The 27,914-nt window shown below is 46.1% G+C and overlaps 1 protein-coding gene across 2 annotated transcripts in view; it reads left to right on the top strand.

Annotated features, from left to right (window-relative positions):
* PPM1H (protein phosphatase, Mg2+/Mn2+ dependent 1H) overlaps positions 1-27,914 on the top strand; it is a 265,477-nt gene that overhangs the window by 188,873 nt on the left and 48,690 nt on the right. For both annotated transcript variants that reach the window (XM_059936399.1, XM_059936398.1), the window contains exon 6: positions 7,846-7,964. In XM_059936399.1, coding sequence (XP_059792382.1) covers positions 7,846-7,964 — 119 coding nt within the window. The remainder of the gene's footprint in view (positions 1-7,845; positions 7,965-27,914) is intronic.

Raw genomic sequence — 27,914 nt, 5'->3', positions numbered from 1 at the left:
TTATCTTTTTCTGAAGATTGAAAGCTATGTTGTATTATTTTGTAAAGTTTCAATGATCACTAAAAGGTGACTGTGTAAAGCAGGTCAGAATGTTCTGTATTCATTCTTCCAGCAAATACTTATTTAGAGCCTTTACTGTGATCAGTGCTATGCTAGGTACTAAAGCGTAGCTGAGGTTTTAAAAATAATGAACACATTTAAGTGTAGCTGGTATTACTTGTGTCATCATGCAGATGTTTCTAACATACATATATCCAAATAGCATCATCAAAGAGAAAAAGCTAAAATATATCCAAGCATAGCAGATAAATAAGGAGAGTGTCCAGAATTTTCATTTTGCAGGTGGACATGGGACCTTAAATGTGTGCTTGCTCCCATTTTGGATATTGATCCCATTAAGGTCCACATTTTTAATAGGCCAGCATCCCTAGGAGATGTACCTTGGAAAGGGGCAGTCGTCATGTACACATGTTTATGAGCTGCCCAGGTATGAGCAGTGGAGTAAAATATGCCAGAATTGTCCATGAATCCTACAAGTTTGGGGTCAGAAAATCATTGGATTTTATTGCTGAAAGGAACCTAACAAATTCCAGCTCCCACGTTTTGCAGACTCTAAAATTTGTGTGTGTTGCTTACACTGTATTGTAAGTAAAATCACTTTCGAGGCTCAAGATTCCAAAATGCTGACTTGAGCAATGCTTCCAGCAGGGCAGGCCAGCACTAGTGAAGAAACGCTCACCAGTCCACGTTATTTGAATGCTGGGCAGATCCTAAGAAATTTTTGAGTCCACAAGTTGCTGGGCCACTCTGCTTCTGAGAACAAAATATCTCTGCTGGCCCGTTGGGAAGCAGTACGCTTCAGCATCCCCTGCGTTGGAGGCAAGCCTCTGCCTGGGGTGGCCCTTTCCAGTGATTTTAGCATTCCCTCAAACTATTGGAGTAAGAAGGGGCAGTTAAGCTCCTTTCAACAATTTTTTAAGACATAGTTTAATAACTGGGTTCTCAAAAAATAACAAATTTTAGAGTATTTTTAAAATGAAAATAATCCGTGTTCAATGGTAGAAATATTCATGAATATAGATAAGTTAAAAAGAAAACCATCAGATAATACTGTATAATATTTTGATGACTTTGAGTGTATGTACATATATAAACATGTATACATATAACACCATGTAATGGACTGAATGTATGTATCCCTCCCCTCACATTCATATGTTGAAGCCCTAACTCCAATGTACTGAATTTGGAGATAGGGCCTTTACAGAAGTAATTAAGGTTAAATGAGGTCATAAGAGTGGGCCCTGATTTGATAGGATTAGTTTCCTGGTAAGAAGAGATACCAGAAAGCTCGATTTCTCGCTCCACGAGAGCACAGAGGAAAGGCCTTGTGAGATGCAGCAAGAAGGCAGCAGTCTGCAAGCCGGGAAGAGAGCCCTCACCAGGCAGTGAATCTGCTGGCATCTTGATCTTAGACTTCCCAGACTCCAGGCTATGAGAAATATTTTTTTGTTGTTTTAAATCCCTCCTTCTGTGGTATTTTGATATGACAGCCTGAGCTAAGATAGACTGTCTATGCAAACTTTCATGAGTATTACACAAAAAGATACACTAATAAGTGTGTGTTTTCCTCAGAAAACCAACAGGTATGTGTCCCATTATATTTTAGCATCTCCTTTTTTGTTCATCAGCCACCTATTTGTTCTACTTGTACTTAGTTCTTGAGTTTTTTTGTTGTTGTTGCTGTTGTTTTTTAACATCAGTAACTCCATCAGGTCTGACAAATACAACAGGAGTGAGTATTGAAAATGTTGGTAAGAAGGAAGCCTACAACTAGGATGCAGATGGTGATTTTGTTTTTTAACATCTTTATTGGAGTATAATTGCTTTACAATGGTGTGTTAATTTCTGCTTTATAACAAAGTGAATCAATTATACATATACATATATCCCCATACCTCTTCCCTCTTGCGTCTCCCTCCTCCCACCCTCCCCATCCCACCCCTCTAGGTGGTCACAGACCACCGAGCTGATCTCCCTGTGCTATGTGGCTGCTTCCCACTAGCTATCTATTTTACATTTGGTAGTGTATATATATCCATGCCACTCTCTCACTTTGTGCCAGCTTACCCTTCCCCCTCCCCATATCCTTAAGTCCATTCTCTAGTAGGTCTGCATCTTTATTCCTGTCTTGCCCCTAGGTTCTTCATGACCATTTTTTTTTTTTTTGGTTTTTAGATTCCATATATATGTGTTAGCATACAGTATTTGTTTTTCTCTTTCTGACTTACTTCATTCTGTATGACAGACTCTAGGTCCATCCACCTCACTACAAATAACTCAATTTCGTTTCTTTTTATGGCTGAGTAATATTCCATTGTATAATATGTGCCACATCTTCTTTATCCATTCATCTGTTGATGGACACTTAGGTTGCTTCCATGTCCTGGCTATTGCAAATAGAGCTGCAGTGAACATTGTGGTACATGACTCTCTTTGAATTATGGTTTTCTCAGGGTATATGCCCAGTAGTGGGATTGCTGAGTCGTATGGTAGTTCTATTTTTAGTTTTTTAAGGAACCTCCATGCTGTTCTCCATAGTGGCTGTATCAATTTACATTCCCACCAACAGTGCAAGAGGGTTCCCTTTTCTCCACACCCTCTCCAGCATTTATTGTTTGTAGATTTTTTGATGATGGGTATTCTGACCGGTGTGAGATGATATCTCATTGTAGTTTTGATTTGCATTTCTCTAATGATTAAGGATGTTGAGCATTCTTTCATGTGTTTGTTGGCAATCTGTATATCTTCTTTGGAGAAATGTCTATGTAGGTCTTCTGCCCATTTTTGGATTGGGTTGTTTGGTTTTTTGATATTGAGCTGCATGAGCTGCTTGTAAATTTTGGAGAGTAATCCTTTGTCAGTTGCTTCATTTGCAAATATTTTCTCCCATTCTGAGGGTTGTCTTTTCGTCTTGTTTATGGTTTCCTTTGCTGTGCAAAAGCTTTTAAGTTTAATTAAGTCCCTTTTGTTTATTTTTGTTTTTATTTCCATTTCTCTAGGAGGTGGGTCAAAAAGAATCTTGCTGTGATTTATGTCAGAGAGTGTTCTGCCTATGTTTTCCTCTAAGAGTTTGATAGTGTCTGGCCTTACATTTAGGTCTTTAACCCATTTTGAGTTTATTTTTGTGTATGGTGTTAGGGAGTGTTCTAATTTCATTCTTTTACATGTAGCTGTCCAGTTTTCCCAGCACCACTTATTGAAGAGGCTGTCTTTTCTCCACTGTATATTCTTGCCTCCTTTATCAAAGATAAGGTGACCATATTTGTGTGGGTTTATCTCTGGGCTTTCTATCCTGTTCCACTGATCTATATTTCTGTTTTTGTGCCAGTACCATACTGTGTTGATTACTGTAGCTTTGTAGTATAGTCTGAAGTCAGGGAGCCTGATTCCTCCAGCTCCGTTTTTCTTTCTCAAGATTGCTTTGGCTATTCGGGGTCTTTTGTGTTTCCATACAAATTGTGAAATATTTTGTTCTAGTTCTGTGAAAAATGCCAGTGGTAGTTTGATAGGGATTGCATTGAATCTGTAGGTTGCTTTGGGTAGTATAGTCATTTTCACAGTGTTGATTCTTCCAATCCAAGAATGTGGTATATCTCTCCATCTGTTTGTATCATCTTTAATTTCTTTCATCAGTGTCTTGTAATTTTCTGCATACAGGTCTTTTGTCTCCTTAGGTAGGTTTATTCCTAGATATTTTATTCTTTTAGTTGCAATGGTAAATGAGAGTGTTTTCTTAATTTCACTTTCAGATTTTTCATCATTAGTGTATAGGAATGCAAAAGATTTCTGTGCGTTAGTTTTGTATCCTGCTACTTTACCGCAGGTGGTGATTTTGAAGCACTGTAAATACATGTCACGGCAGGATATGTCCTAGGTACACATGGAATACACATGCATTCTGTGGTCGGCATGATTGTAATGGAAAATGTGTCATGTAACATGTGAAATGTGCTGTGGCAACTAGCCAGAGGAAGAAAAATAACCACAAAGAGAGAGAAATCCAAGGGTGTGACATCCGTATCAGTGGGGGATGAATATCACAGTAATTCCTCAGAGCTAGGGCACCCTTTTTCCTCTTACCTTTTGACATACTGGAAGTTGGGATATTTTACGGTTTATTGTTTCTGTCAGCCAGGTGGCAGGCATGACATGGCTGTCATCTCCTAGGCATGAGCAAACATCAAAAGAGCAGCACCAAAACTTCAGGACTCGCATCCAGCAGCTTGAAGGAAAACGTGCAGACAAAAGTGAAGCACTTTTTGGATGCAACTAGTCATGCAGAGGGGCTTGGGGAGGAGTGACCGGACTTGCTCAGCCACATTCCCGAGGTGGGAGTCAGAAGCAAGGGGGCTCTGGATGCTTGCAAAGCTGGCTTCTGTCTTGTAGTTCTTCTGTGGGTTGTTTAAGGAATGCCGCATGACCAATGCACCCCTGAAACACAGCCCGCTCTTGTGTGGAAAATCACGAACACGGGATGATTCAGAGTTGGAAAGCAATGAGTGCCATTGGATTCTAAATGTGAAAACGTTTTGGAACAATGTTAACTGATGCACTTCACTTATATATTCCTTCCTAAATATGCACACTAGTGATAGATAATAGAATTTTGTCTACGTCTAAAGGAGTTCTTTCAAAAATAATAAATTAAAAATTTGAAGTGGTAAAGAAAGCACCGTGCATCGTTTAATTGGCAGCTTTTTTTGCCCTTCCTTAGAGGTAACAAAATAATGGTGCATCTAATAAAGGGCATCTTAGAACTGATGAAATACGGTAGCCTGTTGTTATAAGGAGAGAAGCAGGAGTTTTGTTGAGACCCTGAAAGGCTCTGCCTGTGAAGGGGCAACGGATGTCACAGGTGACACACGGTTCAAGGCCCCGTTGAGGCTGCCCATCCCCAGAAGGAGAGGCGAGGTGGCCTCTGCAGACAGCAAGCTGCTGGGGAGTTCCCAGCTACCCTGCAGACTCCTCCCGGTACAACTGTCCAGGCAAATGTATTCCAGCAGAAAGGGCATGAGGGTACAAAATGTACTTAGGAATGGCCTTTGCATCCTAACCTATGTGTTATGGAATGTATATGTGTATTGTGTACCTATGTTTATACACATGCATACTCATTTATGTATACATGTATGTCCTATATAGATCTGTACATATATATGACACGATTCACATAAGCTCATACACTTGCACACTCACAGACACATTGTTTGATATGCTGTTTTTCACAAATCAGCTCTTTCTGTGTAATTACATATCCTGTATAACACCTTTGTATGTGATTGCACAGAATTCTTCTGTATGGATTTATGCTAGTTTAATCACTCGTATTATTAAATGATTTCTTCTTGCTACTTGAGGAACATCCTCATGGCCAAGTTGTGTGCAGATCTGTAATTTTTTGTTAACTGGATCGTCATGGGTGCCTATTTGTGGTTCATACTTGGCATGGATCGCAGGCCTGTTGTTGCCCACTTACTGTTTTTTGTAAATGTGTGTAGGTTAAAGGGCCAACATAAGGGTTAGGATGGGGGTTATGGGTTTGATATTAAGCTTAAGCTCTAGAACCACCCATTCCTGGCTGATAGCCTTGGGCTAGGTGTCTTAACCTCTCTGGACCTTAGTTTCCTCCTTTGTAAATTGAGTCTATGACATGTGCTTTGCAGGATTGTTGAGGTAATAACATAAGGTGTATCAAGTGCCTGACACATGGTAACCCCTAAATCAGTGTCACTCCAGCTTGGAGGGCAGGGGGTAGACAAAAACGCCATGCTAATTCAGTCCCAAAGTTCTGAGAGATGATAGAGGGTACATAAAAATGCTGCTGTTCATTGATTGTTAATGCCTCTGGTCCTTAGTTTTCATGGGTGGACCAAAATAAAGGAGAGGAATAAAATGGTATCTACTCTGTAAGTACATCTGGCTTTGTGGGCGTGACTTGTGCAGTTGCCCAGGGCCCTGCACTTGGTTTAATGCTCTGCTGTCACCTTCTTGAAATTTTTAATTTTGAATAGAGGTTCCATATTTTCCTTGTGCACTGGGCCCCACTGATTAGGTAGCCAGTCCCGCCCATAAGGTTGGTGGGGGTGTGCAATGAGAGCTCAAGAAATACTTACTGTAGTACTCAGGATGCAATAGGGCTCCATAATTACCAGAGGGCTAAATTATTTTCTTTTTACGAGCAGAGACAATCATAAGTGCACTGTAGATGTCATTTCATTTCATTATTAAAACAGTATGAGATAAATCTGCAGTTAATCTCAATGTACAGGTAAAGAGACTGAGGCCCAAGCAGTTAAATCACCCACTAAAATCACACAGCTTATAAACGCAGAGCTTGGATTCAAACCCAAATTCGTTTCATCCAAAGTCTACCCCATTGACCTGCGCTATGAGTATTATTTCCCTTCCTTCCTCCCTACCTCCCCGCAAGGAACTTCTTTGTAAAACCCAGTGTTTAAGTGTCCTTGATACCCATAGGCAGCCCAAGCCTCGTCCCCAGCAGAGGTTTCAGGGCCCCTCGAAGATGATCCAGAATTCCCCTCTGACCTGGAGCCTGTTGGTTACAGCAGACAGGACCGCTCCTCTTCTCATTCTCAGTTCTGTCCCATCCTGTCCCCAAAGGCTGCTCAGCATCACTGGCTCAGAGTTCTTTTAGCTGGTCCAATCTGACCAGCCTGGGGACAGTTCAGCTTGCTTCCTTTGACTCTTGATGTGCTTAGCTTCTGGTGACTATCATCCAGCTGAGACCTCCAGACCACCATGAGAATCAGTGGGAGATCTGCCAGTGTCAGGTCCTGGGGGAAAGAGGCTGTGGGAGATGCCTTTTTCCAGGAGACCGAGGATATGGCCATCTGTCCTGTGGCAGGGAGCCCTGGCTTTCCTACAGTGCCAGGCCGTGATTTGCTCCACCCACTCTTTTCCCTGCCAGAAAGAGAGAGAGACAAGATCCATTCCCGTACACCGCTAATAAGCAGGTATACGGCTTGGTACGGGGCGGCTCCGGGGCAGGTCTGCTTACAGCGTGTGGCCTCTGAGCAGGGAAGTCCATACCTGAGCATTTCATCTCTTGGCTAACTGGATTTGAATTTTGAGTGTGACAATGAGACTGTTTGTTGTTTCAAAGCAATTCCCTAAGTGGCTGTTTGCTCAAGACTTTTGTAGTGTGAACAGAGATTGGGGGGAGGGGAAGAAGCCATCTGTTCTGGAACAGTCTTCCAATTACATGATCAAATTACTGCAGAGCAAAATGGAGGGAGTCCAACAGAAAGTTCCTGTCTGGTGCATCCAGTCCCAACCCGCTCTCTCAGGCCATTGTGTTGACCTGGAGACCCACATGCAGCTTTCAGAGGCCAGGCCCAGTAACTAGGCGTACAAATAGGAGGCGAGCAGAGAAAGCCAAGGAGGAGAGAGTCAGGGGGAGCTTTCCTACCTCCTCACCGTGCCATTCAGCCCAAGTGAAACCACCTTGAATTTGAATTAAAAAGTGAACCTTTTCCTTGCTTGAGGGATACACGTCTTTGATTACCATTAGTTTTATCATCTCCAATGAAAAAGTCACATTCCTTTATAAATTAGATTCATGATTTTTATTTGTTGATATTCTATTTGTATTTAGAGTCTTCAATCTATTTATCTCCCTTAAAATTTGAAAACAGTATTCTTGTTTCTGAAATGTGGGCTGTCTCAATTTGCAAAACATCCTTGGATCTTATTTTTTCCTCTAAATATGTGTGGGTTTGTTTTTTTTTTTTTTTTTTTCTTTTCTTTTCTTTTTGCTATTAGGCATTCATGCAGCCTCACTTGCTGGGAAATGAGTTCACACATTTGGAGTTTCCAAGGAGAGTACAGAGAAAGGAACTTGGGAAGAAGATGCTCTACAGGGACTTTAATATGACAGGCTGGTAAGAATACGCCTCCCTCTGCCTTGGCACTGCTGCAGCGTGTGTGAAGGAAGCGCCACCACCGTAAAAAGCCACTTCCACACTTCGGATCAGGAGGTGCGGCCAGAGACCTGGGTTTGTGGGGAAGGAAAAGGGGCTACGCCCACTTCTGCTGCTTTTCGCCTGGGCGCCAGTTCTCCCATCTGGGTGTTGGTTTGCTTTTCTGCTCTCTGAGGCCCTCCTTGGGGACACTAGACCCACGAAGCTGATGTAATTCCTCACTTCACACAGAGCAAGCATTGGGGGGCTTTTAAAAACACATTAAACTCGGGTTTTTAGGTTAGGGTTACTAAAGAGGTAGCGGGGCTCAAAGGAATGAACCAGAGCTCTATTTGGCCTGACCAGTTTAGATTTGAATCATAACTCTGACCTTTCTGAATAGGCAAAGTTGGATAAACTACTTAACCCCTGTGAGTGCCATTTCCCATGAATAAAGTGAAAAGAATACTCTTTGAAGGGTGGTTGTAAGGGTCAGAGGTAATGAGCTGTCCTCATGATTTCATCACATTCATATCGAAATAAGAACTCTTGGCAAGGGGCATCTTGTTCCCCAAACGCACCGATATAAGGCACCAAAACCGTTTGTATGTGTCAGTAGCTAACACTGACTAAGACCTCATCGGCTTCTTCCAACTGAAAAATAGATATGATGATAAAGTAAATTTCATAGGGTTGGTGTAAGGATGAAATGAGAGAGCAGTGCCTGGCACAAAGAAGTGTAGGAGAAGATTTGCTCTAGGCCCTGCGATCCTGACCAGGGAGCCTCCTGCCAGGCTGGAGGTCAGCAGAAGGAAGCAGTGGCTTCTTTCCTCACCACGTCCCCAACACAGGTGACATAAAGTAAATTCCACTATCTCTTCTTCTTTGACCGGAATAGCTATAACAGATGGTCACAGCCCAAATTCCCATGGTGATGACTTCTAGGCTGGGAATCTACTCCTAGGGTACGTACTGTCTTAAAGAGACAGTCAAGCCACTCGGGAGGATCAGAGGCTGATCTAAGGCACGTCCGGTTGTCCTTTGCCATCCAAAGAGAAGGTCCTCACCAGTATCCTCTCTTCTTCTAGAAAAGGGTCAGCAAGTTATGGCCTGAGAGCCAAATTCCACCCCCCACCCCTTTCCGTAAATAAGTTTTAAAAGTACAGCCACGCTCGTTTGTTTATGTTTGATCTGTGACTACCTTCATACAACAACAGGGCAGTTGAGCGGTTGCAGCAGAGCCTGAAATATTTACCCCTGCTCTAAAACGTGATGGATTTATCGGAAAGGGTTCACCATATTTGCAGCTCTGAGTTCTGGAGTTTTGTTGCCCCAGACTGGGTTTTCTTGCAAATTCATTTTTATTCAGTCAGCAAAATCAGCACTCCTTACAGAAAAGTTTAAGGTGAGGGATTGTGTAATTCAGAAAACCGTGGCAGAGTTTGGTCTGGTTTTTGTAGAATTTGGAAAGATGGAAGGAAAGGCATCCCAGGGTAGGAACCCACGTGGTTGTAAACACATAAACTAATAGAGCAGATCTAAGAGACAGCTCAGGAAATGGCCAAAATTGGGGGGGGGGGGTGCGGGGGGAGCGGCTGTGGGAAATTAGGCTGAGTCGGTACCGAGGGAACGTAACAGAAGCTGGGAAGCCAGGCAGAGACATTAGGATTTACTGTGGGAGGCTGCAGGTTACACTTGTGTGTTTTGGCGGAGAATGAAATGGTGAAAGCGGTGTTGTAGGAAGCTTGCTGTAAGAGGAGTTTGAAGGAGACTGACCAGGAGAGAAAGCAGATTCAGGTACCCAGAAGAAAAACTGTCGTAGCAATATGTATGTGAGATCTCTAGAGCCAAATAGAGGGATGGAAGCAGAAAACAGAGAAGGCGAGGAAATGAACAAGAAACTAGATGACTTAGGCCAAGGGATAAATGTAAGAGGTAAGGCATCAATGACTCGAATTATACTAGCCTGTAAGCCCCCTGTGGGGCAGCCCAGTGCCTCGTCCTTTGCCCGACATGTAGCCGATGGGCCGTGTTTGTTTATTGGATGAAGGAAGAAGAGTGCGATCCACAGACGTCGATGGGGGGCAGGCCGACGTGGAGGTGGTCAGTGGGAAGGGTAGGAATAAGGAGCCTGTACACGAGCCATGCTGAGCTCGAGGCGAGGCTGTTTGTATGCTTTTTCTATGCCAAAAAGGCAAATGAGATCTCAGCCGTCAAAACCAACTTGGTAAACAAATGGCTAAAGATTACCCCTTTTTATAGTTTTTTAAAATGCAGATAAGTTCAGGGATTCGATTACATCCAACCGTTATACACACACAGTCACTCTCTTCTTTGCTCTCTATCTCAGGTACGTGCACACAAACACACATCAGCGGGGTCTTAAGCAAGTAAATAGCCCATAAATGGGCTCTCTCTAATTGTACGGAACTCCACAGAAGGTACCGAATTAACTGAGGAGCCAAGACTGAGAATGGCTTCAGTCAGACATGATTTGCTCGTTTGTTTCAGCAAAGTTCCCTGCATGGCTGTTGGCTCACAGCTTTGGCTACCAGCAGAGATTGATGCACGTCTTTGTATATTTCCTATCTGTTGTGACTTAACGATTTGAAAATGATGCTTAAGGAAAAGGAGAGCTCTTTACATCTTTGTTGGAAGAAGTTGGGAAGTTTAAAACCAGTTTAGACCACTGCCTATGTAAACTCCACCCACACACACCCCCCACCCCCAACTTTAATGAGTTCTTTTAAAAAATGTTTATAACCTCTTACAGAAAACCTCAAATCTAGCAGTTATTTTTTAGGACTGAAGAAACATGGGCTCCCAATTTCCTACCTTTTCTGAGTTGTCTATAGAGAGAGAAGGGCTGGCAAATTAATTCAATGGAAAGAGAGATGAGGTTCAGCAGGATCCCTTTTCCCACAAAAGCCTCAAGTTACTACCAAGCTGTTGGGATTGGTTGAAGGTGGACTGGTGAGTATTGGCAATGCGTCATGCTCAAGGAGACAGATGAGTCCTCACCTCGTCCCTCCTTTATGTTTCTTGCCTCCCGAATTAGCCTTGGCCTGTGAACTTGCGTCTCTGAAACCTTTCTAACAAATAGGGGTTCACCTATTTCCAACTGTTGAACCCTTGTAGCAAAGACCTAGTTGTGGAAATTTTTATCTGCCTGCTTGTTCCCCCACTAATCATGGGGGGCTAGCTGACAGTGAGTGGGAGAGCTAAGGGCCAGGCCTTGTGATGAGGCCTTTACGTGACTCTTCATGTTGAACAATCCTATGAACTAGGTACATTTTACAGATGAGGAAACTGAGGCACAGGGGCCGAGTTGCTCAAGGTCACACAACTAGTAAGAGGAGAAGCCAGTCTGTGACCGCAGGCAGCCTCACTTCAGGGTATACACCGTTCACTACAGTGCTGAACTGCCAAATGCCCAATGATTCCTCCTCCTCGTTCCATTTTGCAGTTGAGCAGAGTGAGGCTCAGAGGGGATTAAGTGGTTTACTCAGCTTCCACTAGTGCAAAAATGTCAGAATAACCCAGGTTTCTGACTTTTAACCCCGGGCTCTTTCTGATACAGTGCATCAACTTTTCTTCAGGGTAAGATCAGACATAATTATTCGGTTCTGAGCTGCGATGGACATTTAAGCAGGGGACCTCCCTCTACCAGGATCAGTGTCTCCTTGACAGCCCTTTAGAGGACAAGAGGGTGGAATGACGCATTTCAGGAGCTGCTGAGGTAGTAACTTTTCTAGTTCCCGGTCTGACCTGACGGACCATTGGCCAAATGAAACGGTGATGCTTCCCACTCGTCACTAAGGTCTGTGCGTGGACTGGGGCCACGTGGTGATGATGGGGAAGATCCCCAAAGAACCGAATCTCCTTTACTTAGGAAAATCGATCGCTCTCATTAGAGGAGCACCCTGCCAGCTTTCTGCGGTGTGCCTGCAGCCGGGAGGCAGTGGCGGGGTGGGGGGGGGGGGAGGGTGTCGGCTCTGGGAAGCCTCGTCTTGTAATTAAGGATGAGTCTGTGGCCTCCTGACGGGGATCCTTTCTCTCCCACCCTCACGCTTTCTCGGAGACCGTGGAGCAGCTTGGCAGGCCCAGGTTGCACAGAGGACAAAAGGTTGCGGCCACCAGGACCTTCCTAATGAAATCCGTCTCGCACCTGGCTCCTCCGCCTCCCTTTCCCAGCCTGCTCAGGTCGTTTACACAGTGGCTTGATTTACGATGGCGTTTTCTAACAGCGCCCCCAGTGCTGAGTCGGTCCCTAACGCGTCCCAGCTCTCGCCTTCTGTGCCTGGTGTCGTTGGTCCTGGCGCCAGAACTGTGGCCTTGGACTCGGCGCGAGCCGCTGCCCTTCCTCCCTGGCCCTTTGTGTGGAGCTGCTGTTGCACGACGCACACTAGCTGGCGTTGTGAGCAGAGTGTCCAGACCCACGGCCCTCTGAGCCGTCTCAGGCCGTAATTTGCTGGCAGGCGTCTGTGTTCCCGGGCTGAAACAACAGTTTCTCACAGCTGGCTTTGTGGCACCAAGTCCCTGCTCCTGTGACCGCTGGTGATTGCGCTTTCTTGTGTAGGATCTGTGTTCTTCGTGCTCTGTGTCCAGCCGCGTGGGGTGATGAGCAAGCCGGGGCCCCGGCAGGACAAGGGAGGGCGCTGTAGCTTCACCCCTGGCGTCAGGCCAGACTCTCCAGCAGCTGTTCCTGGGCTGATGGGATTTGTTGAGAGCGAGGGCCAAAGACGACGAGAAGTCCATCGTGTGAATGCAAGATTGCTTCCAGATGGTTCTGGTTAAGAGTAAAGTACACCAGAATTCTTTAAGCAGAGCCTTTTTAACATTCATAATGGTCTTGTTTCAGGGGCAGGCTGGACCAGTAACTTGAGATCGCATGGCTTACTTAGGAAGGAGAGTGCTGCCTTGGGAGATAAGCTCCTTGGATACTGCTCCTTGCTCTGCCAAGGTTCTGGGGCCTCGGGCCAATCCTGGGCCTAGGTCTCTCGTTTGATAAAATACTTTCTTTGCCCTTCACTGCCAACCTCCATGTCTGGTGGTGGAAGGGCTTTGCTCTGCTTTTCAGAGCTTCTGGAAAAGACAGATTCCATTAGGAAAATTCCAGTGATGGTAACCTTTCATTTTTATCTCTTGCAGCCCTTAACTCTTTATGATTCTAACTTGATGACACATCAGGGTAATTGTTCCCTCTTGTCTTTCCCTTGAAACTAAGAGCGAATCAGAGGCTTTTCCCCTGGGAACAGAGTGGGGTCCACCACCATTTTCTCCTCTTAGCATTCACTACGTTTATGAAGGCAAAGGAAAGCTTTTCTATTCTGTGTCCACTCCAGCCGAGTGGCCACTAGACACTTGTGGCCATTTAAATATAAATTAGTTAAAATTAAATAAAAGTAAAAATTCGTTTCCCAAGTCACACCAGCCACATCTCAGTTGCTCAGGAGCCACATGTGGCTCGTGACTACTGAAGTGGCCATTGCAGATACAGATTTCCATCATCACAAAAAGTCCTACCTGATGGCACTGCAGTCTAGATAAAGTAAGGATGCGGGTCTAACTGGGGTGAGGGACAGTGCCAGGAGCTGTCTGTAACTGAACAACCCAACAGCAAAGAGTTCAAAAAAAAAAAAAAAAGCTGAGCCTGGATGGGGAGAACAGAACGGTGTGGCCACATTTTGTGGCTTCTGGCCCCGCTACAGAGTCCAAAAGTGGGGGATGGGCTTTCCTCTCCTTTTGAGATCTTCAGGGGCGTAAGTCACTGTGTTTAGGGATGACGGTCTGCAGCGGTCGCTCACTGGCGAGCCTGCTGGCCGGCCTGAAGGAAGACCCGTTCCATCTGCCCTGGTCAGTAGCACACCTCTCTCCTCCAGCCGTTCCCCGCCACCTCCTGGACTGCGCCAGCTGTCGGCGCTTGTATTCATCTTGCTTTTCCTTTCACTTCTTGAAGAGTATCTCAGACCCTGAGGATCGGAGTAAAACGCAACTTCCCTTGCAACCCTTTCCTTTCTGTTCGGGGTGACCTTTATTCCCAGTCTGCAGCCTGGAGCCCAGCTCGGGGTTGAGCGCTGCAGTCTCACAGCATTGGGCTTCTTACCAACCATCCAAACATCTCCTGGAGAGAAACTCACTGGGAGCAGCCTCCCAGCATGAGTCTGGAGCTGCTGGGTCGAGTTTCACAAATAACGTAGATACGCCTTCTGTCTTATTTTTTATTGCTCTTTTCAATGCCCTCTGACAGTGCGTTCAGGCAGGCTGACAGGGAAGGGGATAAGCAGATTGAGAAATGCCACAGAATGCTTTATGAAGCCAGCTCCAGAGCTATACCCGCATTTAATATAAATTGATTTATTGAATCAAGCACAGAAGCCCTGTTACAGAAACCCCAGGCTTTATCCTCTAGAGGACCACCTAATAAAGCAGCCCCAACTGACACTCCTCGTTAGCTTTTCCACTGATCCCCAGGCAGATTTTAAAGGGACAGTGTCCCTCCTTTGGGCTGACTTTGTATGTTGGCCATGCCTATGGGTCTAATTAGCTCAGCATTATTAGTCTTACTAGGAAAGCCTGCATTATCTAGCAGCTTGACTTTTGAGTTTTAAGGAGTAATTGGAAAATTCAAACCTCTTCCTCCTCTTGATTTTAATCACCTTTAACCCAGTCTTTGGAAATTTACCTGCAGATGGCCCTTACGCCCATCGTTGAGGCACGGAAGGATTTTTCCGGTCCCTCCTTGGTGTAAATCCTGACGTTACTGTTGGGCCACAGACCTCACCGAGGAGGCGTTTTATACTCACCAGAGAAATAGCACATTTTAATTTTATAATTACTTCACGAGAAAGCAGGCCATTCCCGGGTTAAACCTGGGATTAATTTCCTCCCAGCAACTTGTATTTTCAAATTTAATGATTATGGGCTACCTTGGCTGCAGTCTGATTACTGAAAGCGATCTGGAAATCTGACTTTGTGGAGAGAAGAGGGGCTTGGATGGCATTTCAGAGAATTTTAACCCCAAACCTCAGTAGATTGTAGTAGATGGGGATTGGCCAGAACAGGAATGAGGTGCCTGAGAAGTCCCCATGTTCCCAGCTCCTCTGGGGCCCGGGCTGAAGGCAGAGCCGGTCAGCCTCACGTCAGGAGGGGCCGCTCCCGGGCTCCCAGAGCAGAGATGATGAATGGTTATTTGCGAGGTGCATGTTCTGCATCTTTTCAAGATTTGCGGCTCTGGTCGCAGGAGCAGCAGGGAGGAAAGCCGGCCCTGCTGCGTGTAGCACATCTCCCCGACAGTGATAAATGACTAATTGCTCCCCGCCCTCCTTCCTGCCGCCCTGCCCATGAGGCCAGGAGAGGCTGAGAGATCTTTGCAAATGGTTGGAAACCCAGACAGGCGTTGTCAGGCCACAGAGAGGAGAAAGAAAAGAGATGCCCAGCCAGCTAGCTCCCTATTGGTCGTCCACTCTCCCTTTACACACTCCTGCGCCTCTCTCTGCTTTAATGATAAAGTGTAAATGTGTTGTTCCTAAAGTGGCCAAACTACTTCCAAGCTTTTCCTTCCCCCTCAGACCCTGTGAACAGTCACACACTTATCTGTGCCCCTTCCTATACCTCCGAGAAGCGGGGTCTCTGCTGCTTCTCCCCAGTGATCGTTGTTTGAGGTTGTCTAGTACGTGGGTGGGAGCAACTTAGCTCTTCCAGTCATCTGGGGAAGTTTTAGGGTGTCAAGTGCTTGCCCAAATCCCTGTTAAAATAGCCAGTGTCCTTTTAGCCAAGGAACCCCAGGACCCACTTGTTTTTATATTTGACATGCCTTTACTGTACATCTGAGGCATATCAGACATTGCCTCGTAGTTAAGAACAAGGGATATGGAGCTAGACCGCCTGGTGGGAACAGTCCCCAGGTGTGGCTGGGACACATCGTGTTGCCTCTCTCTGCCTCAGTTTCCCCGTGTGTAAATGGGGCTAATGGCCGAGCGTAATAATCAGATGGCATGAGTTAGTCTGGTTGATTGCATTGACCGGAGCCTGGCATGGAGTAAGTGCTGTGTGTGTCTGATAATATAATCATTAGACGTTATGGAGGCTGGAAAGGCCAGCAAGATGTGACCCTTGCCTCGGGAGGTTTACGGCCTAATAATATGTGTTGAGATGCTTGTTTCTCAATTGTAATGAGAGGCTAAAAACGTAAAAGAAAAAGGAAGGCAGTTTAGAGAAGCAAGAGACTGAAGATCAGGGAGGGCTGGCCACTTCCGCTGGGCAGGTCTGTCCAGCAGCTGCTGTGCCCACTTCTTATCTATAAGAGACCCCCCACCTCAGTACAGTCGGAAACCCCTCTGTCACTGGGGGCTGCTGGGTAGGGTGTTTTTTGTGTTATTTGCTTGTGGGGGGTTTTTGTTTGTTTGGGTTTTTTTTTAATCCATCCACAGACTTCCCATCTGCCTCTGCGCTGGACCTTTTGAGGCACTGCTGCAGCCCTCCTGAGGCACAGCCCAGGAGCCGGGTTTCCAAGACCCTCCGTGGCCAAAGCGTGTCCCCACGAAGGCAGGATCTTGTGAGATAAGGCAGTGCTCACGTCATAGAGATGGTCAGCTGGCCCAGGGGCTGGTCAGCTTTCTGGAAATTGATCAAATGATTCTATTTTCCATATAAATCTGTTCTTAAAATCTCAGGAGTGAGGGAGGTAGATCTGTTGAAATTTGTGCATGAATAACCAAAGCAAGACAGAATACAGGGCTTATAAAAAGGGGGTTTGAAGAAAAAAGGCCCTGTGGCTGTCGAAGAGGGAGTAGTGGTTTTGAGGAGGGGAGATTGGGACTGGGGAAGACTCAGTGGAGAAGGTCGTGTTTGAACCAAAGGTCTGAAATAGGAGAGGAGTTTCAAGAGGGTTGAGGGCAGGAGGGAAGGACATTCTGAGCAGAGTATATAGCACAAGTGGAAGCCCAGGGGCATGAAGATAAGTTGTGTGTTCTGGGAATGTGGAAGCTGAAGGTAATATTCAAAATATTTTGATGGTCAACATGGAGGAATAGGCTACATTCGGGTCCTGGAAGCCCCCCTGCTGTGCCAGGCATTAATTCTTTCTTCCTCTCTCCCTCCCTTCATTGCTACACGAGGGCCCTCCAGCTGCGGCAAGCGGGGGCCACTCTCCGTTGCAGTGCGCGGGCTTCTCATTGTGGTGGCTTCTCTTGTTGCGGAGCACGGGCTCTAGGTGCACGGGCTTCAGTAGTTGCAGCACACGGGCTCAGTAGTTGTGGCGCACGGGCCTATCTGCTCCGTGGCATGTGGGATCCTCCCGGATCAGGTCTCGAACCCGCGTCCCCTGCATTGGCAGGCGGATTCCCAACCACTGAGCCACCAGGGAAGTCCGCATTAATTCTTTATTTACCACATCATGGGGATATTAGGGGAGAATCCAGAGCAGCAGATGGGGGCAGCTGGGGACTTGGGACAGTCATTATTTGCTAGCCAGTACAGGAGTTTGTCAGTGTTTTCGACTTCCGTACTCACTTATTGGTACGTATCAGCTAGATAATATTCCTGATGATAGCCTAACATAAGTGAGGGAAACTTTGAATGCCATGCTGAGGATGGCAATAACTAACATAATTTTATTTTCCCACCCTTGAGAGCTCTACACCTCTATGAAGTATGAAAATGACACACAGCAGGACAGAAATATAGGGCTGACAGTATATTTAGAAGGACATATGGTCCAATCCTCAGCCTATTTATAAGATCCTGTTTTTAAGGAAATTCCAGAGAAGTGAGTGCTATAACACACCAACAAATTTCCAGGTACTTTACAAGCCTGCCAAGGAAACATTTTCCTATGTCCAACCTACACTCCTCAAGTTACAAAATTTCACTCTCACCAGAGATAGATAAAGTTTTTCTTTTCCCTGCCACCCCTTCTCTGCCCACCAGGTTTCAGAGTAGGAAATCAGTGTTTCTGGTTTCAAGCTGACAATCCCATAAAGGTCCCATGGCTTGAGGGCCTCTTCATCAGAGTCAGCTGGGGTGCAGGTTTAAACCCCTGGGTTCTGGGCTTACCCCAGGAATCCACATAGGAGAGTTGGAGAACCACCCCTCCACACCCTGAAAGATCTCATTCTACCTTCATGTTCCTCTGACCTTCAGACAAGTCAATCCAAGACTTATTCAGAGCAAGGCAAGGTCTTATGTCTGTCCCTCGCTGAAGAGCTAAGAACGCGTCTTTCTGTAAGAACTAGAAATGCTGGTAACACCTCCCCTTTTTATCCTTCTCCTTGTTACTCTGGCAAAGGCAATGAGACTCTGCCAGCTCTAGGTTCGGATTCCACCAGGATTAAATCAGCTGTGTCCGCCTCCCCAGTCAAATCAAGCGCTGCGTATCGTGCTCTGTGGCCTAAAGGACAGAGTCCTGGGCTTTATCTATCTCTGTGGGGTGATTAGTTTAACTATTACTTACTCATTCAGTGAACTGGGTGTTGTGCTGGGCTTTGGGGAAACAAAGAGGATAAAAATAGTCCCTGACCCCATGGTGCTTACAATCAAGTGTAGGACAAACCCATACCCAAACTGGCAGAGGAATGTTGACCCACAGGGAAGCTTTTTCACCTGGGGTGATTATTAAAAACATTCCAGAATCCCTGAGGTCCTGGACTCGGGGGTTGTTTTTTTTTTAAGCCTCCCTCCCAGGTGATTCTTGTATATCCGTAAACATTGACCTTGGGCAGCCCCAGTCATTCTTACCATGGTTAGGACGAGCAACAGCTTGCAGAAATGATTGATTAACGAGCGCTGGGCACACTGGGCTCCTTAGCAGGGTTGTGACTCCAGCCCCCTGCTTATCCTGCTGGTGCTTGGGAACCTCTTTGTCTACCTGCATGGACCAAAGACCGTGTTCAGGAGGGGGCTGTGGATGGGACCTGCAGGGCAGGATAAGGAGTGATGAAGCCCTTAGGTGCCAACAGTTGGTCGGAGTTGAATTGAGCCTTTCTTTTTCTTTATTGATACTTGTGCCTGTGACCTGGCTAGTTCAGGCCTCAGGCACGGTATAGATACGTGGGCTAGGTCAGGAGACCATGCTCCCGGGGTATGTAACTTGCTGGTTTCTCATTCCTGTTCATCCTGAGTAAATGGTACTCCCTCCCCAAATGTGCCTAATCCTTCTGGGTGGCCTTGGATCCCTTCGTGAAAAACTGGGCATCTAAGTGTGAAGATTTAAGGTCTCTCAATTTATAATCAACAGAACGACTTGAGAGCCAGACCTCAGGTTAAACCTAATTCTGCAGTGACCTTGAACATCCACCGTATTGTCAAGGGAAGAAGCAGTCTGAGAAGGTGGTATGTTTAAACTTGCATGCGACTTACTTCTGTTAAAACCTGGAGAGGGGTAGACCCTAAAAGTTTTTATGATATACTCTGGGGATGAGATTAGTAATTAAGCATTCTTGTTGCATATCATGCCATTTTATGGTATTTACACAGATTCACAGCTCTTCAAGGATGGGCAGAGGACCGTGGTTAAGAACACAATGCACTTTGCTGCAGACCTGGAAATGAGCTTAACCTCTGTTGTTTCCTAGCGGTGTGACCTCCATTTTCTTTCCTTGTGTAATGGGGTTCATGTTAATACCTGTCTTAAAAGGTTGTTCTAAAAAATCATCTAAGTTTTAAAAATATAAGCGCTTAGAACAGTGCCTAGAGCGAAGCAAGTGCACAATAAACGTTGGGTATATTAGAATTCCGTGTTAGGGGTGAGGTGATGGCGGAAGCTTTCACACTTGCTGCCTTTGCAGTCCATCATCTAAAGCAGTAGGGCCACCCTGAGGCAGGAGCCGAGAGTGCTACGTTCCCCCCACTGGAAGTGTTGGCAGCCCTCACCCCAGGCCCGTGCTTCTTACCCCGGGGTCTCGAGTAATGTGGGTGTTAGCTGAGGATTCCGGAAGAGTATAGTCATCTACAGGATAAGCATCTAATTCAACTGAAGATTTGGGGGTGGAGGAAGATATTTTTGAGCTTTGAAATAAATGTTGTGTGTGTGTGCTTATGCAAAATTCTCATCGCTTTTTAAGAAAGAAGACTTGAAAAAGCATTGGTGTTTACTCTGAGATACTTGAGCTCGGCCTAGTGTGATGTTACCTGTTCAAGGGCACTTGAATGGAAATATTGAAAGGATGTAGCATAGGTTAGAGCCCCAGTGTGTAAGTGCTTCTTCCAGGGGATAACTGTAGGACTTGGTGCTCTGGGCTACAAATATCTACATGACCAGAGAGAGAAGCTTTGTGAGGCAGGGCTGCAAGACCAGCATGGAGGAACTGGCCTCTGCAGTAAAACCCTCTTTGTAGCAAACAGTTTGCTGTTTTCTCCCCACCACTCATGGATATGGGGTCAATTTTGGTTATTTCCTGATCCGTATATATTGACTTGGTCTCATAGGACATAAAGGCCGATGTCAATGAAATTCATGTTTGTTTCAGAATGAATGGTCCCTGAGGAAGCAGAAATCATTCCATATTCGTGTGCTCATAAAACAAGGATCTCTGATTCATACCTGTGGGAGATCTAAATGTTATTGATTAGAATATGAAGCTCTCCTAGCCAGGTGCTAATGCACACCAAGTGGATACTGAATCAGAAATCATTTCCAAATCTGAAATTTCCCTAAAAGTCATCCAGAATGTTTTGTCCTGAAATATTATTTGTTCTGTTTTGCACGTGTACCTGATTGATTATATTTTCAAAAGACTGATTCAAAGCATTTTTTTCCATGTGAATCCTTTCCCACTGCTCACCTTGGGCCCGTGAGTCAAGAGATGACCCTTACTTTATTTAACTCCATATGCCCAGCACCTGTGCAAGTGCCTGGCACGTAGTAGGTGCTCAGTAAGTATTCACGAATGAATCTGGTAGAACCCGTTGCTCTCATCTCTGGTCAAAGCCTGATCTCCTGATGTGGAGCTACCAGGAGCAGCTATCCAAATTCCTTTCTACACATTTCCAACTGTGAGTGGGGACCCATTTGGGGGTTGTGCAATCAGTTTGGTGTATGGAGAGTTTGGTGTATGGAGATGTGCATTTTACATTAAGTTGCACAGGGAGAAAAGAAAATATCAAAGTGGATATCACATGGTAAACATAAATATTGTTTTTTGAGGTGTGTGTGGGTGTACACTGGGTTAACAAGATTGATACGTGTCTTTGAAAGTCACAGAGTGTGAAACCTCTGCTCCGACCCAGCGGATGCTCCCAGGGGACATGGACCAGTGACGTGAACGCAAGCCCTTTGCGTCTCGCCGCCACCAGAGGCCTGGCGGTAGGAAGAGGAGTGTTTAGGCCAAAAGAGAGGCATGGTTACCACTCGCAGAACGCCAGGCGGGCTCTGGTCCAGGCATGCTGACGGGAGGAAGGGGAGAGGTAGGCATTTTCCCAGGGCTTGTGGGTCGGCCCTACTAATGGGTGCCGGCGGGGGGCGGGGGGCGGTGTTTCCTCAAGGGCAACGGCAATGTCAGGAACAGAGCTTGCCCCCCATTATGAAAAAAAGTTTTCCTGCAGAGAGGGCCGGAAGGTTTCCCCTTCCACTGGTTTCTCTCATCACAGCCAGCCGTACACAAGCTGGGCTGCACAGTACCTGCCAGCTCTCTTCAGTTACATCACCAAACAGTAATCACACTCTTACAGTTCAAGCATGCTGTTTGTGCCTGAATCCAGACTGTTGCACTGTATTAGCACCAGCGCACCAACTTGTGTATAGCTCAGGGCCTGGAGGCTTCCAACTAATTTAAACGACAGCCCAAGGACCAAAAGGAGAAAATAAAGTGGCATTTGTTGGTGGAGGCTTGGCCTCACAGGGGGACTTTCCCAGGAATCCAGTAATTAAGATACCCATTGACAACAACTCCTGGCACATAAATCCAGGGACCCAGTGCATCAAAATATGACCCCATCCCTCAAAACTCAGATCTACAACTAAGGAAAGCCTGCTTGTATATACAGTGGTGAGCCTGTGTCAGAGAAGATACTCCTAACCCCCAGCCTACCTGCTGGGTAGGGGATGTTTCTTAGCCTCTTGCTACTCACCCTGGGGCCCCGAGCGCGGCCTCTCAGCCTTACTCCCTGGCTCCGACTTGAGCCTGACCTCATTAAGTTTGGCTCACATTCACCCTCCCTGACAGTTGGGGGACACTTTTCCAGCATATTAAGATTTCATCCAAAGACAAATTTAAGAAATTTGGGGGGAATTTCTTAACTGTGAATCTTTGAAACCAGGAAAAGGGGCCTCTTACAAGAAGGCATTAAAAAAATAAGAGTCAGACCTGACAAAGTACCAAAATCTTGTGTTGCCTTAAAGGAAACGCAAGCACAGATATTCATACAGCGAGGAGGGGGGCATGGGCCGCCCACTGCAGGGCCATCTCCAGGAGCAGGAAGCAGCCTCCACTTTCTGAGCTCTGTGGTTAGGCTTTGGGCTCGACTCCTTTGCAAATACAGAGGGCTGGCAGGAAAAAGGAAGAATGAGGTGATTGCCAATCCCGTGTTGCTTTTTCCAGGAAGGTCTGGGGGAGGATGGGTGTGGAGAGAGCTGAGTTGGTGGGAGAGCCTCTGCGGATTCCGTGAATTGCTTAATTGAGGTCATGCCAAGCTCTTAAAAGCCACAAGTAGCATTTGGGCTCTCGGCATGTGTCTGTTCCTGACCAGCCAGGCCTCGGTGATGTTTCATCCCAGGCCTCCTCGGATTCAGGCTTCTGTTGAGATTTGGTTGTTAGAAGCCAGAGATGGGGACCAGAGCCTGAGACACTCTGTCTACCATCCTCCATCCAAACCTGCTCAGCCCCTCTGAGATGTGCCTCTGTCTGCCTAGGACTTAGTTTCTGTCTGGGCAAACGAGACTTCCTGGGGCTTAACCTCCCTCTTAGAAGGGCGCTGAGCTTCTAGCTGAGGGGGGAAGATTCTCCATTTATGACTATTTCAGACCAACCCCAAAGCACCCCCTTTAGATTATTAGCTCGGAGATACCCTTCTGAGTCTCTGAGTCTTCACTTTCTGGTGGAACCATAGACCTTTCCAGATGAAAGTTGCACAGGTGCTCTCCTTCATGCTTTGGTATCACTAGCGGCAGTAGAAAAAGTATGAATTGGGGTGTCTCGGGGGTTCAGCAGGAAGCAGTTTTCCTGGGGGAATGTGCTGTCCTCCTGCCTGTGGGGACCGGTTATCTGTGCTCTACCTCCCCAGTGATGAGGGACGCTCCTAAGACTGTAATAGCCACAACTTAGAGTTAAATAGCACCTTATCCTTCTTCACAAAGGACTTTCCCAGACATATTTGCATTTAATCCTTGGAAACTTCCGTGAAGAAAGGCAGCTGAAGAAGCAAATGCAGTGAGGTTGCGGGACTTTGCCAAGTTCACACAGCAAGTCCACGTGAGGACTCAGCTGTGACTTCAGAACTTCTGACTCTGCGCCCGCAGTGGACTCTGCCAGGCGGGGAGAATCCAGGAAGAAAGACTCCCAGGGGAGGAGAGCCGTCCAAGGCCACGTCGAGAGGTCAGCGAGTGGAAGAATGTGACTCACTGGTGTGTGTCACTGGAACCGCAGGAGTGGATGATCAAGATGAGGCAGTCCCCAAAGGAAGAGGGTCCATCACAACCCTCAGAAGGGGTCACATTCTTCTTAAATGACTTTGAAGTCCCACCAAGGAAATTAAGACTTAGGGAAGCAAGTGCTATTTCCATCCCTCTTTCTAGTTAAAAGTCAGGACTTAGGAGAGAAGGGAGAGCATGGGAAGTGATCTATGTGGATGGTGCCAAATCATGAACGTTGGGTCCCTGGCCTGTGGGTTACGAAGTCAGAGGGGGGGCTGTGGCTGGGAATGGAGGAATCCAGCAAAGATGAGAAAGAACTTTCTTAAGTGGGGACTTGCCTTCCCAAGTAGACTTTTGCCTGAGTTAATATGGAAGAAGAAAATTGTCTAGGTAACACCGTAGACCCTGGAGAACCACTGCACCAAAAGCTACCATTCTGTAGGTGACGCCTAGGAATTATCACGAGAAAGCGATAAGAAGATCATAAACGCCATTTTTATAACTTTATGACTATCTACAAATACGTATTGGTGATAAAAGGGAACCTAAAATTTTAATATAATGGAGTAAACAAAAATCCAAGGTATCACTGATGGAACTCAACCCCAAATTTCAGCCCCAGAAAAGCTTGCTGTTAAGGAAAAATGAGCGGGGAAGCGTGCGCTAAAGAGGAGGTGGCAGCCTTTATTCATGTATTCATCCGTTTAGCTAGTATCTACTTTACATCCACAATGTGCCCGCACGGTTGTCGATATGAGGATAGAACAGTGAATAAGACAAAATCCCTGGCTGCATGGAGCTAATGTTTTAGAGGGGGAGACAGAATGAGTCAATTAATAAATACGGTAGTTTCCAACTGTGCTGTGTAAGTACCTTGCAGAGCTGAGACAAGAGCAGGGAGCGCCATGCTTTTATTTATTTATTTATTTATAAAATTTATTTATTTATTTATTTATTTATTTTTGGCTGCGTTGGGTCTTCGTTTCTGTGCGAGGGCTTTCTCTAGTTGCGGCGAGCGGGGGCCACTCTTCATCGCGGTGCGCGGGCCTCTCACTATCGCGGCCTCTCGTTGCGTAGCACAGGCTCCAGACGCGCAGGCTCAGTAGTTGTGGCTCGCGGGCCCAGTTGCTCCGCGGCACGTGGGATCTTCCCAGACCAGGGCTCGAACCCGTGTCCCCTGCATTGGCAGGCGGATTCTCAGCCACTGCGCCACCAGGGAAGCCCAGCACCATACTTTTAGACGAGCGGTTGCAGAAGGCGCTCTGCGGGATGGCCAGGAGCCGGCTCTGTGAGGTCTGGAGGAAGAATGGCCCAGGAAGAGGGAAGGACGAGCCCCCGTGGCACGTTGAAGAAACAGGAAGAAAGCTAGTGTCCCGAGCACGTGGCAGAGTATAAAAGATGTCAGAGCAGTGTCAAAGATCAGACCATGGAGGGCCTCATCGCTGGGTTATATTTTAAGATGATAGAAAGCCACTGGAGAATTTTAAGCCGAGGAGTGATGACTGTGGATGGAAAGAGAAATGGCTGTGGAAGATGTGCTTGCAGGCCTCTCGGCCAGTCTGAAAATGCAAGCAAAGGTTTTTCTGGTAAAAATTACAAAAGGGATACAGAGACGAGACGTGTTCATCCAGGAGGAGTCGTATAATTGCTACTCATCAGAAGGGTGAAAAGACATCACTGTGGCTGCCGGGGCATCTCTTGAGTTCAAACGTTCAGTGAATGTGTCTAAAATGTATACTCCAAGGAGCAGCCCACAGCCAGGCAAGACCGGGGCAGGAAAAGGATGTGCATGTGAGTGAGCATGGGCTGAGACTTAGAAAGCAGCCACTGAAAACAAGACTTTTTGCTTTTGTTTTGTGAATACATAAAGAACAAGAAAATATGACAGGGCAGAATAAAGCCACTGCCTGGAGTAAGTAGCATTCGCTGATTTGCTCACTTAATCGAACATCTGTTGGGCACTCATTATATGCTGAGCAGTCTTTTAGGTACCAGGGATGCCACAGGTAGCAAAACAAAAATCTCCGTCCTCATAGAACTTAAGTGGGGGGCAGGGCGCACAGGGGAGCAGTCGAGAAAATAAACAAAATAAGTAAAATACTTAAAATGTTAGGTGGCAGGAGATGCCTGAAGAAAAAGAAAGCAAAGAAGGGGAATAGGAAGTTTGGGGGTGGGGAGTGATTTTTAAAGAAGGTCATTTCATTACTTGGCTTTTATTTCAAGTATGATGGGAAAGCCATTGGAGGGTTTGAGTAGGGTAATGACGTTATCTGACATTTTAAAATAATTACTCTGGTTGCTCTGAGAATAGAGGTAAAGGACAAAACTGAACAGTTTTCAACACCTTCACTGCCGTCACTGTAGCTGTGGCACCATCCTCTCTTGCCTAGATTATTGCAGGGAGGCCCGATGAGGCAATTGCAGTGCTGTAGGCCGAAGAAGATGGTGTGACATGAATAAACAAAAAACTCTTGTTGTGTTTCCTTCTTACTAGAGGATCAAGAAGGTGAGGCATTCTAAGCTGTTAGCAAGAAAAATATTGTAAACATTTGCCACAAGTGGAGGCTGGATCCAGAAACAAGAGTAGCCAGAAGGTAGTTAGAAGGGCGGGACCAAGTGGGTGGGGTGGGGGGGGACCTGGCCTGAGAGCCACAGCAAAGGAGTGAGAGGGGAGGTGACTTAGAGTGCAAATCTCAGAGGAGAGGATGCTTTTGGTGCAGCCCATGTGACCAGGTGCTGATGGGGAGCAGTGAAGAAGGTCATCAGGAAGTAGGTAGGAGTTGTAAGGTCAGGATTCCAGAAGCACCATCACAACATGTAAAGTTGCTGAGAATAACATGCAGGGGAAAGAATGGGAAAGCAATCTGTAAACCTAAACCGAAGTCCTCAGGGAAGGTGGGAGAATGCCCTGAAAGGAGAGGGAGGGGTGTGGGAGCAGAGGAGGGGCAGAAGGAGAGCTGCAGTCTGGAAGGGCCAGGCTGATGGGGGAGCAATCAGTGCCTCTCTCTTGCCTTAGGAGTGAGAGCAGTTTGAAGGATCCGCATCCCCTGGAGGTGGTGTAATCTGCGGAACAACTTGGGTTCACTAATAAGTCAAGCTCAATTAGCAATCTCCAACGTTTTGATAGGGTGTCTAGGCTGGTTGATCGTGGCAATAGTGTACATGGATGTATTTTGACTTTGTAAGAAAGTTGATGGTTTCTTCTCTTAGTCTTTGGACAAGATGGAGAAATACTGTGTGGACAGCAGTTCAGTTGCTTCATAGATGGCCTGAGAGCTACACCCAAAGAGTCTAAAATTCATGAGGACAGTGTCTCTCTGGGTCGGTGTTTTCAGCCTTTTTTAGTCCTAAATCACCCCCTGCCCCACCACCCAGTAATTTAAACATGGATATCTCATTGTCTGCCCTCTGCTGTTGAGTCTGTCTTCTATGTTTCCACCAGACAAGAACACGATTTTTCAAATTGCACTTACTTTCATCCACTTGCCTTCAAAAAATATTGATATACCCTTTGTCTGGTTAGGTTGACCTGGAGGAAGGTCTCTAATGGCTTGGTTCTGCTTAGCATTGTTTTTTTTTTCTTCAATGACCTGGATGAAGATGGCAGAGCTGGTTATCAAATTTAACGTGACATAGCATAGAAGGAGAGCTGATTTGTTTGGATGAAAGGATATGGATTCATATGTCCCTTGGTGGGTTGGAACGATGGATTGAAACTAGCAAGATAATAAGGGCAATGGAGTTTTCCACTCAAAGTAAAATATTCATTGCATGAGTGTAAACTTAGAGGAAGACGATGAGTCAAGAAACCTTCTCAAGTCTTTTTTCTTGTGGACTGACTGGGGTTTTGTTTGATTGGGTTTTTTGCTTGTTTGTTTTCACTCATTGTTTCATTATATGACCCTAAACCATGCAGAGACGTGTACCTGCACATACCGCCAATATAAGCTACAGTCATTTAAAAAAGAGCAAGGTCTAAATCAAAGAAGTAATCATTTCATTCTTTTGTGGACCACATCTTAAGTGTTTTCAGTTCTGAGTGCCATTCTTTGAGGACTGCGACAAACTAGAAGGCTCCGAGAGGGCCCCTTGCGCAGTATTTGGTGCTCAGTTAATAAATACTGGTTGAATGGATGGTTAGGGATGGTGCCTCAGGTCCTGTGAAGGACAGTTGATGAGACTAGGAAAGAGAAAACTTTGAGATAGCTCTCTTCAAATATTTGCAGAGCTCTGAAGTAGAAGAAAGACTAGATTTCTTTCATGTTTTCCCAGAAGACAGACCAACACATCAATGGGTGACTGGGTCAGTTTAAAAAAGAATTTCCCGGGGCTGTTCTCCAGTGGCACTGCAAAGTTAGTCCGGT

This window comes from Balaenoptera ricei, chromosome 10, assembly GCF_028023285.1.
Source record: "Balaenoptera ricei isolate mBalRic1 chromosome 10, mBalRic1.hap2, whole genome shotgun sequence".
Classification (NCBI taxonomy): Eukaryota; Metazoa; Chordata; class Mammalia; order Artiodactyla; family Balaenopteridae; genus Balaenoptera; species Balaenoptera ricei.
The sequence above is the reverse complement of the archived record's forward strand: the minus strand, read 5'-3'. Positions and strand labels throughout refer to the sequence as shown.